We start from the raw sequence: 13117 nt of genomic DNA, 5'->3' as shown, positions 1-13117 counted from the left end.
TGGATCACTGTCTCAAAGTCCTGCTGAGTTAAAAATGGTTTCAGCGCTGATAACCGGCTCAGATGGAAAAAGCTCTGCTTCACCACAGAAGTGATGTGATGGTCAAGCTTATGACCTAAAACGAACCTTAATAATCAAGTTTTTTTTAAACTTGGAAAATAAAATATAAAATGTATACAGTAAAGGAGGAAAGCATTTCTTAATATTTACGAAGTGTGAAATAGTAATGTAAAAATACTTAGTGCTTTTGTAAAGTTCAGATGCTGACTGTAAAACCTTATGAATCCATAGTTTATTCATACTAATAAGAATAGAGATTTTACAAACCCCAATTTGGAAATAAAACCTCACTGATACTACGTACACTTCCTTGTAAAAAAAAAAAAAACCTGTTTGTTTGGCTATGAGTCAACAGATTACCATGTGATCGGAGGAGAGAAAGGGAGTTTGTTCTACATCGGGGGGACTCACCGACCATATTCCAGCTGAGAACTGCTTACATGGTCAATGTGGATCTACTGAAACAGAGAAAACTGAGTTTTATGAAACTGCTGTCTGGTTTGTATCTAAAAGCTAGAGGGAGGAACTTCTCTAGTATTGCTTGTAAAATGTCTGATCTGATAAAACTGACTAAGTATCACTTGACTTATTTTTTTTCCTTGATTCCTTCCTTTTGCACTCACACAAGCATTCTTTTCGCCTCTGACTGCTTCCTCTTTTGATGGAACATTCTTTCATACCAAAGGGTTGCTGTGGTTACCAAGTCATTTCAAACTTGTTCTTCCTGCTTTAATCTGAGCCTTAAATACTCTTCGTATCTTGAAACAGTAAAACGATGAGTTTTACTTTTGTGTGAGATTTGATTCAAATACAATATTCAATCAAATTTGAGGAATTGTTATTGAAATCGTAAAGGAAAACAGAAAGCTGAAAGCATTGATCATATCAATGAATTTTAAGACCCACATTTTACATTATGGGCAATGTGTGTTCTGTTCCTAGATCCCGACTGTGCTGCAAAAAGAAGAATCCCTGGATAATCCCCTTCACTCTAAATTAGTCAAAATAAAGCCAAATATATTATTTCAGCTTCTTGCCATTATCTAAAAAGGTTACAAAGACGGGTTTATCACCTTTCTGGTCAGAAAACCTTTGTCTACATTTCACAACAGCTTTATCAGTCGACTAGAACAAAAAGCTGCATGACTACCACCATACCAGGGTAACCAGATATGATGTGCCAGTAATACATATATACATATATTTTATAAATCTCACAGCCTTATGGTTATTCTTCATGTGAAGGATGTTGCGCTGTGCTGGAAGCATTCTTTTGTTTTTCTTAACATGCCACCTGGAGGAGATGCTGACGTGTGAGAGAACTTGAGAATTCACACGCTGATGTTTCCCACCACAAATGATGTCATGGCTGACTTAGTTTCCTTTACTCTAACCTAGGTAACCTGTATTGAAGAAAACAAACTGTTTAGTTGAAATTTAATTAATTTTTTTTTCTTTTAAGATTGAACACCCACATTCAGAAAGCAAGCTTATAGTGGGACTGGGACATATAGAGCTTTTGAGTCTTCTCATGATTCTTAAGTTACCTGAATTATTTGGGAAATCATCAAAGTGATGTCTGGAGGTGGATGTTTTTGTAAAAGACCCCTTGAGCATTTGTTATGTTGGATTTTTCTAAACTATGTGTAATCATACTTGGCAATAAAGTTGCTACTGATTCTGAAAAATATTACGTTATGCTTTTCCAATCCAATTTAAACTTAGTCCACTGAGAGTTGTCTCATTTTTTTCCCCAGGAATTGATGTCTTCAGATGAAAAAAAGCATAATCTTAGATACTCTTCAAGCTTTCAGTTATATTAACTGGGTATTGTATGTTTATTTGTCGGCTGCTATGTGTGTACATGTATAGAAGAGTTTTTCTTCCTTGTATATTTCTTATTTATTTACTTATGGGGATTAATAAAGATGATCTTAATCTTAATTTCTGTGACATATCTAATGACCACTTAATCTCATGGCTTTTTTCACCGCAATATGTGGCCCGTTAAAGTATTTAATCTGGCCCGCCACACTGGAATCAATTATTTTGATAACCTTTTTTAATGGCTTACTTTCTCTATAATTCTGACGTCTCAGCTTCGATGTTGCACTACAAATAAACTGAATTTTCTGTAGGTGCAGAAAGTTATTTTGTACTCATGTGGTGCTGGGGGGTTTGTTGTTTTTTCCCAGACAGGGATTTTTACGATCATTCCAACACAACAAACAGAGTTTTTTCCCCTGAACTGGTGCAAAATAGAAACAAGATCCCATGTTGCTTCTTTTTCATATGAGGTTGCTTACCAAAGCACTTCAAGCATCTACTCCTGGTCTGGCCCAGCTGTCAAATTTTAGAACCCTTAAGAACTTTGCCCACCCTGATCTACAGGGTTGTTGTTCCGTGCTGCATGTTGGTTGTGTTCCACCATCAATAAAGACTCTCAAACTGGAGCTTTAATGCTCAACAAAACCATGTATTCATCAGTGGACTCTGACTAAAGTCTAGGAAAGGCAATAAGTGAATTATTTTATGTGTTGTCTTGTCCATTGTTCTTGTCATGTTTTCTTTTCTTTATAAAAACTTGATCTGTTTATAAAACACAATCCAGATCTCTCTGATAAACCTGACTCATTCCTTTGAAAGCTGTTGTACTTGAACAGCAGCTGCCGTGTGACCTCTGCAGGCTGACACACGCAGAGTAATCTGTCTTCAGGATACGAGTGCCTGGCTGCAGTAGACTGAGAAAAACCTGTTTAGTGTCAGACGACAGAACAACCTGTTGAAACCCTGAGACAACAGAACAATGATGAGCAGTCTTATGTATAATACAGTTATTGTTCAAATGACTCTAGATTATGTTTTTTGGGATTAGTGGACGTTAAGCAAAGCGACACAAATCGCATCCTTTGTCCCTGAACTATTTATAACCTCCCTTCTGTAACTTAAAACCAAAGTTAAGTAATGTGTTGTGTAGTACTTTAAATTTGAGTTGACTACTAAATGAAAAAATATGCGTTACGCACTCAACAAGGAAATCGACAATAAAACAAAAATATTAATAATGTTTAGTGAACAAATGTTATTAATTTGTTTGAAAATAGTTTAATATAAAGGTAAAGAAAAGATGAAAAATGACTAACTAAGTAAATCTACAGTGATATAAAACATTTTATGTGGTTATCTCAAGAGTAAAATAGGCTTCCTTCACTGTAAAAAGTAAAATTAATTAAAACAAATTTTATATGTTACATTACAATTTTTTAAATTTTCATCAAATCCCAATTTTGGTTTAATAGTTTGTTCAACTCAAAAATGTAATCTGATAAAAAGTAATATTTTTAGATGTAACACATTACACAGCTTTGTGAATTGATCCAATGTTTCAGTTTTTAGTGTTGTTCTCCAGTTATGTGTGTTTAAGATGACTATGTTATATTAACTCACCTGAGCTCAGGTACCTGCTCACCCTTCAACCAATTGTGTTCATACACACACGTTTTTGCATTTATGTACATTTAAAACTGTGGTAGCAGTCTTCATATGTAATGAATTTTTGTGCTGTTGAATGCTGGATGCAGTCCCGGCCCTGACCTGTACAGCGCTCTTTGCTGATTCACGTTGATGTGTCAGGAGTTCCGGTTTGTCAGATGGTATAGCAGGTTTTGACAGATTCCTCTCCAGTTGTTAAAGGTTTAAAGCTTTTAATAAAAAAAAAAAAAATCTAGATCGCCAGTTAAATTAGTCTTTTTCGACCAAAAACATAAGTATTTTTTGACCGAAATACGGGGGTGTGTGAAGAATTTCCAGGTAAATTACTTAAAGCAAATCGATCAGTCAAACCTTTGCTTTGACCTTGTTTTCCTCCTCATTTTCCCTTGTGCTCTCTTATGGGGTCCAGATGACCCCACTTTTAATGTAAACATGCCTCGGATAGCACAAGGGATAAAACTTTCCCTGAGGTCTTCTGCTGCTTATTCATCCCTAATGTTTTAAAGAAGCACTAACAGTGACCCTCAGTTAGACCCCGTCAGATAAGAAGGGGTCATGCTGGGCAAATTTATTGTGTTATTTTATTTAATTATTTATTTTTTCTTTCTTTAATTAGTACTGTTTTATTTTGACATTAAATAAGTGATTTGTCAAACTGTTTAAAAATTAAAAAAACAGCAAAAAAAAAATAAAGAAAGAAAAACAGAAATATAGGCTGTATTGACTGGGATTTGGCGCCCCCTCTGGCAGATGGTCGCCTATGCTCAGGCCCTGGCTGGATGGCTAAGTTGGTTGGCACACAGAAAAAAGGGGTTGGCTTCCCAACAAGTTTTATCCGGTTTTCTTATGTGAAACCATTCACCTAACCGCCTAACTATTTAGCCACAGACCTAAGTCTGGAACTCTCTGGATAAAATACAAAAAAAATCTCTCTGCCTGAAGCTGATTTGCTGTGGCGCCAAAAGGTGAAGAGCAACATTTGTGTACATGCAAGAAGTTTGAGGGTTGAAATGATTGTGCTAATGGGCAAAAAATCCAATCAATTCTCAGGTCGTACTGCCTTTAATGATCACAGGCAGGTCCATCAAATGCTGCCAGTACCCTGGATGGACCTTAGACAAGGGACGACAACAGGAAGGAAATACATGTACAAAAACCAGAGAAAAACAAAATAAAAAACGTAAAGAACAGCCCCAATAAAATACAAGATTGAGTTTGGAAGGGCATCCGATGTAAAACTCTACCAAACCTCTTGCGCGCTGCGGCGACACCTGATGGGATGTGCCAAAAGGTGACGCAGCAACACCATGAACCAAACCCAACTCGCTGTCACGCTTTGTGAACGCTCTCTTCTGGGGACCCCAACTAAACTGACGGGTGCCTGGCCTCTTGAACAGTCCTGACAAGTTTGTGGGCCTCACTCATGAAAAACAGCAGATGGCTGCCCGTCATGACAGACACAAAACCATCCAAGAATGATTGCAGACCAGTAACTCAAACATGCTAAGATGAACTATTTCTTATTCCATTTCTTTGGCAAAAAGAAAAACCCTATGTATAAGAATGATACCACTAACACACGACACCTTTTGATGAATCATATTTTACTTTTATTATTTTTACAAGCAGAAACAACATCTTGTATTCTATACATCTAAACACATCAATAAATCCTATCTTTACACCCAACTTGTGACACAACAAAATTAAATAAATTAACAATGTTTAGTAAAGTTTTTCATTAGAAGTCAGATTTCTTTTTATTATTTTGCATCTTGTTTACATCTTGTGTTCCATTTTATTGTTGTTGCAAAATCTCGTAAATGTATAAGCAAAATAATTCATATCCCTGTACTATCTAAGACTTTTCCTTCATGTTCTCCTAATATAGGTATAAATTAAACACAATAATTTATTAACCTTGTGCAAACACACTATGTAAACTCTCAGTCTCTTGTGCTCATGGCTGCAAAATGCAGAACTACAATATTGCAATTACTACTAAGATTTTGTCTTTTAGTGCAGATTTTGGTTTTAATGGTAATAACATTCCAAAGTGTTTCAATAAAGATAAATAAAATATAAAATTAGAACAAGTTTGTTTATATCAGGGCTGTGTTAGTTCCATCTCAGTTCATCAGAAGGGTTTTTTGGTTGCTACTTCCAAACAAAGTCCTTCTTCATACCCTTGGATCACTGTCCTTGTTCAATCTTTCATCCAGGAGCTCCCACGAGCATCAACAGAAATGCCACCGCTGACTTGACAGTAGCCATGCCAACAACACCGTACAGATGGCAGTGAAAAGATTGATGTTGTTTCTTGCTCCATCTGAAAATACTGAAAAAAAAGACAAGTTTTATTTATTTATTTATTTTGAGCAAACTGTTATATTAGATTATTAATATAAATTAAGTATTTTTCTCACTTTCACCATCCACAGTTATAGAGGTGGTGTCAATGGTGAAAGCTGTAATTTGAGATGCTGCTGATATCAACACATTTGCGATTTGGGAGCCAGTAGGCACTGATGTTGAAAGAAATCGAAATTCCAGGGTGTTGATGATTGATCCATTCCTGTACGATAGACCAAATGTTAAAACTATGTTTGCATGAGAAATCCACAAAAACAAAATACTGACCTGAACGAAATGACAGTCAAACCACGAAACGAGGAAAATTGTCTTTGATAGAATGGTTCCAACTATGGAAACACAAATAAATTAATGTCACATTAAAATTACACAGTGTTTTTTATTGTAACTTAATTAGTATACATGCAAACATTACATTTGCTCGTTTAAGAATCAAAGAACCACTTACAGTGGACTTCAACAAAGAAGTTCGACTTTGAAATGCAGCAGATAATGGATCTAGCAGATCCAATGTGAAAGTCTCCAAAGACCTAAAGCTCAATCTTTTTGCTGTTGTTGCCTCAGTAATTCCTGGAACTGGACCTGGGGTTGATGTAGTTGAAGGTTTTGTTGTTGAAGCAGTTGAAGGTTTTGCTGTTGAAGCAGTTGAAGCTTTTGTTGTTGAAGCAGTTGAAGGTTTTGTTGTTGTAGTATCGGTAGTTAAAGTGTTAAGAGAAGTTGTTGCAGTGACAGTAGCACTTGATACGGTCACATTTGAAGTGGGAGCTGTTGTGGTTGATATTGGTCCTGTAAAGACAAACATGCACTGTGATTACTATTTAGTAAAAACTGAAAAGATTTTAATTTGTGAAAACAGAAACCTAAAGATAGCAAAATATAAAGCATCTATTGATATTTTCTAAACAAATGTTTTCCTACCTGTTACTTGAACGCTGTCAGGATCAACAGTTAGGTTAAAGAGTGTGCTGGCGTTTGCTAAGCCATCTTTAAAAGCCTGTGCTACAGATTCGACAGTTATCGCAGTCCCATCCGTTGTATTCTTTTTGAACTCTATTTGCATCTGAGCTTCAGTGTTGGACGCTCTCGTCAATAACACTTTTTCTCTGTAAAAAGAAATGAATTAGATAAAATTCATATAGTTTAAGAAATGCATGAACATATTCATTCTTATTTTTCTGAAGTATTAAGGTGAAATCTTACACAAACGCAATCACAAAAGTACGCAGGAAGCGATCTCCAAATTGTGTCCTGAAGATATCTTCGTACTGTTGAAAGTAACATAAACAGAAGAAAGTTTATAAATAGTGGCCATATTAAAAGAGAAAAATATTAAAGCTAAAAATAATTCAACCTACTTACCAAAGCCACAGCTTTTGCCTCAAGAACCTTAAACTCTGGACTTGATCTGTTTGTTAGGGCTGGCACAAATGGCTCTGTGAAAGTCGCTATCACAGTAAAAATGATTGTAGGAACCTCAGTTGTTGTTGGAATTGTAGTATTCTTTGAAGGGGCTGTGGTTGTAATTGGAGTTGTACTTTCTGGTAAAGCAGTTGAGAGGAAAGGTTTTGTTGATGTTGAAATAGTAGTGGCCCCGGTGTCAGAAGAAGGAGCTGTTTTTGTTGTTTTCTCAACAGTTGTTGTTGGGGCTTGAGTTGTGAGTACTGTGCCATTGACAATTATATAATTCAAATCAACACTGAAGTTTGCAATGTTTAGGGAAGCTCTAGCTAAAACATTTATAATATCAGTGTTTCCAGGAGCTGATAACAAATCAAAAACAAGATATATGGTGTTGATGATTGAGCCATTCCTGCAAAAGTAACAAAATAAAATCATCTGTACAAATTTATGAAAGACTTTTTCATAATTTTGTTAAGAGTGCTGTGAAAATGTACCTGAATGAAACAACCGTCAAAGAACGAAACGAGGAAAATTCTTTTTTGTAGATCGGCTCAAGCTGTAGAAAGAGGGAAAAAAAAAGTATTTTAGTGTAAATAATGTGTCTAATTACATAAATACAGTGGCCCTTCAGTACATTGTAGTACACTTTTTGCTGTCTCACAGTTATGTTGATATTTCCATTGCTTTTTTCTTTTTTTTAATAAACTTGTCATTTCCAGCAGCTAAGTAAATATATACAAGCTGAAGACCTCTTGTGTTGGACAGATTATACTGTTACAATAAGCAGTTATTAATCTTCGGACACATGGCTTGTATATTTGTATAATCCCTTTTGTATGAGGCTAAATTTAGTAATATTTTATGAATTTCTTGTTGGACTGGACAGAATATATATATATAGATATATATATCTATATATATATTATTTTTTTTTTCCTATGCACTGTTTTACACTCTAGTTATAGACCATTGTCAATCAATCTCCTTTGTGCTGTGTCTCCTGAACAGGATGCTTTCAGCTTACCAAAACTACAAAAATCTTCAATTGCTATCAGATCTTTTCTGGACTTATTTTTCAAAAAAATGTTGAAACTTTGAGAGTTTCTTCTGAAATGTTGTATTTATAGAAATGAGCTGTAAGGTATTTTAAAACATTTTAATTTAAAAATTCCTTTATAAAGAATTAAAGGATTAAACTTACCGTGGACTTCAACAGTGCACTTCGTTTCACAAATTCAGGGGATGATGAATTCAGCAAATCATTGGTGAATGTCTCTTTATGAGATCTGAAAATCATCTCTCTAACTGTAGTTTCCTTTGTTGTTGTAATATTTGGGTTTGATGTTGGAGTTTTTGGTGGAGCTGTTGTTATTACTGCAGTTGTTGAAGTTGAAGGTTGTTTTGAAGTTGCAATCGTTACACATGCTGTTGAAGATGGACCATTTGTAAAATCTTTTTGTATGAAGGACGAACAACATTCGCAGCATTTGTCAGACTTGGTTGTAACAGGGATTGTAGATGTGCTCTCAGTCTTGGATGTTGTGGAGATAAGTGGAGCTGTTGTACTTGTTATAGCCAATGTGGTGCTTTTAAAAGTAGTAGTGGTAAATGTTGTTGAAACATCTTTAGTGGTCATTGATACAGAAGTGAATGTTGTTGAATCGACTGTGGTGGTACTGGTATCACTAACATATCCTGTTGTGGGATACGTTGTGTTACTTGTTTTTACAACTGTAATACTAGTTGTTGTAGGTGCTGATGTGATTGATGTTGGTTCAAATGTGGCTCTTGAGGTTCCAGATATTGTTGATCCTTGATACGTAGTTATTACTGGTGAAGTCATTGTAGCTGTTGGGACTGTTACTGTTGTTGGTTTGGCTGTTGTAGGAATTTCTGTGTTTGTAGTTGGAGCAGATGTAATCACTGATGAATCTGTAGTATGAGTTGTGCTAACAAATTCCGTTGTGGAAATAGCTGTTGTATTTGAGGTTACATCTGTTTGTGGTGTCACTGCCGTTGTTATTGGCTCAACTGTAGATTTTGAAAACATATTTGTTCCTGTTGTCTCAACGGTAGTAAAGAATGTAGTTTCTTCAGACATGGTGGGTGCTGATGTGGTTGATGTTGGTTGGAATGTGGCTGTTGAGGGTTCAGATATTGTTGATGTCTGATCTGTGGTCATAAATGGTGAAGTCATGATAGTTGTTGGGACAGTTTCAGATGTTAATATGACTGTTGTCGAAACGTCTGTGATTGTAGTTGGAGCAGATGTAACTACTGTTGATGAATCTGTAATACCGGTTGTGCTGACAAATTCTGTTGTAGGTGCTGATGTGATTGATGTTGGTTCAAATGTGGCTCTTGAGGTTCCAGATATTGTTGATCCTTGATACGTAGTTATTACTGGTGAAGTCATTGTAGCTGTTGGGACTGTTACTGTTGTTGGTATGGCTGTTGTTGTAGGAATTTCTGTGATTGTAGTTGGAGCAGATGTAATCACTGATGAATCTGTAGTATGAGTTGTGCTAACAAATTCCGTTGTGAAAATAGCTGTTGTATTTGAGGTTACATCTGTTTGTGGTGTCACTGCCGTTGTTGTTGGCTCAACTGTAGATTTTGAAAACATATTTGTTCCTGTTGTCTCAACGGTAGTAAAGAATGTAGTTTCTTCAGATATCGTGGGTGCTGATGTGGTTGATGTTGGTTGGAATGTGGCTGTTGAGGGTTCAGATATTGTTGATGTCTGATCTGTGGTCATAAATGGTGAAGTCATGATAGTTGTTGGGACAGTTTCAGATGTTAATATGACTGTTGTTGAAACTTCTGTGATTGTAGTTGGAGCAGATGTAACTACTGTTGATGAATCTGTAATACCGGTTGTGCTGACAAATTCTGTTGTAGGTGCTGATGTGATTGATGTTGGTTCAAATGTGGCTCTTGAGGTTCCAGATATTGTTGATCCTTGATACGTAGTTATTACTGGTGAAGTCATTGTAGCTGTTGGGACTGTTACTGTTGTAGGTATGGCTGTTGTTGTAGGAATTTCTGTGATTGTAGTAGGAGCAGATGTAACTACTGTTGATGAATCTGTAATAATAGTTGTGCTGACAAATTCTGTTGTAGAAAAAGCTGTAGTACTTGAGGGTACATCTGTTTGTGTAGTTACTACTGTTGTTGTAGGTTCAGAATTTGAAATTGGATTTGTTGTCTCAAATGTAGAGGATATTGTAGTTTCTTCAGATTTGGTGGGTGCTGATGTGGTCGACGTTGGTTGGAATGTGGCTGTTGAGGGTTCAGATATTGTGGATGCCTGGTCTGTGGTCATAAATGGTGAAGTCATGATAGTTGTTGGGACAGTTTTAGATGTTAATATGACTGTTGTTGAAACTTCTGTGATTGTAGTTGGACCAGATGTAACTACTGATGATGAATCTGTAGTAGGAGTTGTGCTAACAAATTCTGTTGTAGAAAAAGCTGTGGTACTTGAGGGTACATCTGTTTGTGTAGTTACTACTGTTGTTGTAGGTTCAGAATTTGAAATTGCATTAGTTGTCTCAAATGTAGAGGATATTGTAGTTCCTTCAGACATGGTGGGTGCTGATCTGGTTGATGTTGGTTGGAATGTGACTGTCGAGGATCCAGATATTGTGGATGCCTGATCTGTGGTCATAATTGGTGAAGTCATGAAAGTTGTTGGGACTGTTTCTGTTGTTGGCTTGGCTGTTGCTGTTGATACTTCAGTGATTGTAGTTGGGGTGGATGTAATTACTGATGATGAATCTGTAATAAGGGTTGTACTGACAAATACTGTTGTGGAAAAAGCTGTAGCAGTTGAGGATACATCTGTTTGTGTTGTCACTGCCATTGTTGTAGGTTTAGAATTTGAAAATGCATCTGTTGTTGTTGGCTCAAGTGTAGTGGAGATCATAGTTTCTTCAGATTTGGTGGGTGCTGATGTGGTTGATGTTGGTTGGAATGTGGCTGTTGAGGATCCAGATATTGTGGATGCCTGATCTGTGGTCATAATTGGTGAAGTCATGAAAGTTGTTGGGACTGTTTCTGTTGTTGGCTTGGCTGTTGTTGTTGATACTTCAGTAATTGTAGTTGGAGCAGATGTAATCACTGATGATGAATCTGTGATATGAGTTGTGCTGGCAAATTCTGTAGTATAAAAAGCTCTGGGACTTGTGGTTACATCTGTTAGATGTGTTGTAACTGCAAATGTTGTAGGTTCATTTGTAGATTTTAAAATTGTAGTTGTTCCCGTTGGCTCAAATGTAGAGACGGTTGATGTGGTTGATGTTGTTGATGTTGGTTGGAACGTGGCTGTTAACATCGTAGATATTGTAGATCCTTGCTCTGTGGTCGTCATAGGTGAAGTCATGGTGGCTGTTGGGACTGTTTCGGTTGTTGGCTTGGCTGTTGATACTTCAGTGATTGTAGTTGGGGCAGATGTTATTACTGATGAAGAATCTGTAATAAGAGTTGTGCTAGTAAAATTTGTGGTGGAAATAGCTTTGCTATTTGTGGGTACATCTGTTAGTGCCGTTGTTCCTGTCATTGTTGAAAACTGGTCTGTAGGCTTTGAAATCGTATTTGTGCTTGTTGGCTCAAATGTAGATAACATAGTAGTTCCTTGAGATGGGGTGGGTGCTGATGTGGTGGATGTTGGCTTAAATGGGGCTGTTGAGGGTTCAGATATTGTGGATGCCTGATCTGTGGTCATAAATGGTGAAGTCATGATAGTTGTTGGGACTTTTTCTTTTGTTGGCTTGGCTGTTGATACCTCAGTGATTGTAGTTGGAAAAGATGTACTTACTGATGATGAATCTGTAATATGTGTTGTGCTGACAAATACTGTTGTTGAAAAAGTTCCTGTTGGCTCAAATGTAGAGATTGTAGTTCCTTCAGACATGGTGGGTGTTGATGGGGTTGATGTTGTTTGGAATGTGGCTGTTGAGGATCCAGATATTGTAGAACCCTGATCAGTTGTTGGCTTGGCTGTTGGTGATGAAACTTTTGTGATTGTAGTTGGAGCTGATGAAATTACTGTTGATGAATCTGTTAAAAGAGTTGTGTTAACAAATTTTGTTGTTGAAAAAACATTGGTTCTTGTTGGCTCAAATGTAGAGACTGTTGTTCCTTCAGACATGGTGGATGCTGATATTGTTGATGTTGGTTGGAATGTGGCTGTTGTGGGTCCAGATACTGTAGATCCCTGTTCTGTTGTTGGTATGGCTGTTGCTGTTGAAACCATTGTGATTGTAGTTGGAGCAGATGTAATTACTGTTGATGAATCTGTAGTATGAGTTGTGCTAACTAATGCTGGTGTTGAAAAAGTTCCTGTTGGCTCAAATGTAGAGATTGTAGTTCCTTCAGACATGGTGGGTGTTGATGGGGTTGATGTGGTTTGGAATGTGGCTGTTGAGGATCCAGATATTGTAGAGCTTTGATCAGTTGTTGGTATGGCTGTTGAAACTTCTGTGATTGTAGTTGGAGCAGATGTAATTACTGTTGATGAATCTGTAGTAGGAGTTGTGCTAACAAATGCTGTTGTTGAAAAAGCTCCTGTTGGCTCAAATGTAGAGATTGTAGTTCCTTCAGACATGGTGGGTGTTGATGGGGTTGATGTGGTTTGGAATGTGGCTGTTGAGGATCCAGATATTGTAGAGCCTTGATCAGTTGTTGGTATGGCTGTTGAAACTTCTGTGATTGTAGTTGGAGCAGATGTAATTACTGTTGGTGAATCTGTAGTAGGAGTTGTGCTAACAAATGCTGGTGTTGAAAAAGT

General features: G+C 36.8%; 2 protein-coding genes across 2 annotated transcripts; both read right to left on the bottom strand.

Annotated features, from left to right (window-relative positions):
* Positions 1-3521: 3521 nt before the first annotated feature.
* On the bottom strand, positions 3522-9006 carry LOC118600044 (location of vulva defective 1-like). The gene is made up of 7 exons (XM_036216641.1): positions 7285-9006; positions 7126-7190; positions 6844-7028; positions 6374-6711; positions 6193-6254; positions 5979-6127; positions 3522-5890 (listed from the first exon to the last, which is right to left on the bottom strand). Exons 1-7 carry the CDS (start codon positions 7759-7761, stop codon positions 5790-5792), a joined length of 1377 nt encoding a protein of 458 aa, XP_036072534.1. The 5' UTR covers positions 7762-9006; the 3' UTR covers positions 3522-5789.
* Positions 8853-11805, bottom strand: LOC118600129 (mucin-5AC-like). The gene is made up of 2 exons (XM_036216913.1): positions 9017-11805; positions 8853-8912 (listed from the first exon to the last, which is right to left on the bottom strand). The coding sequence occupies exons 1-2, from the start codon at positions 11708-11710 to the stop codon at positions 8853-8855; spliced, it is 2754 nt and encodes a 917-aa protein (XP_036072806.1). The 5' UTR covers positions 11711-11805.
* Positions 11806-13117: the final 1312 nt, after the last annotated feature.

This window comes from Oryzias melastigma, linkage group LG18 (genome assembly GCF_002922805.2).
Source record: "Oryzias melastigma strain HK-1 linkage group LG18, ASM292280v2, whole genome shotgun sequence".
NCBI classification, from domain to species: domain Eukaryota; kingdom Metazoa; phylum Chordata; class Actinopteri; order Beloniformes; family Adrianichthyidae; genus Oryzias; species Oryzias melastigma.
This window is presented reverse-complemented; position numbering and strand designations above follow the sequence as displayed.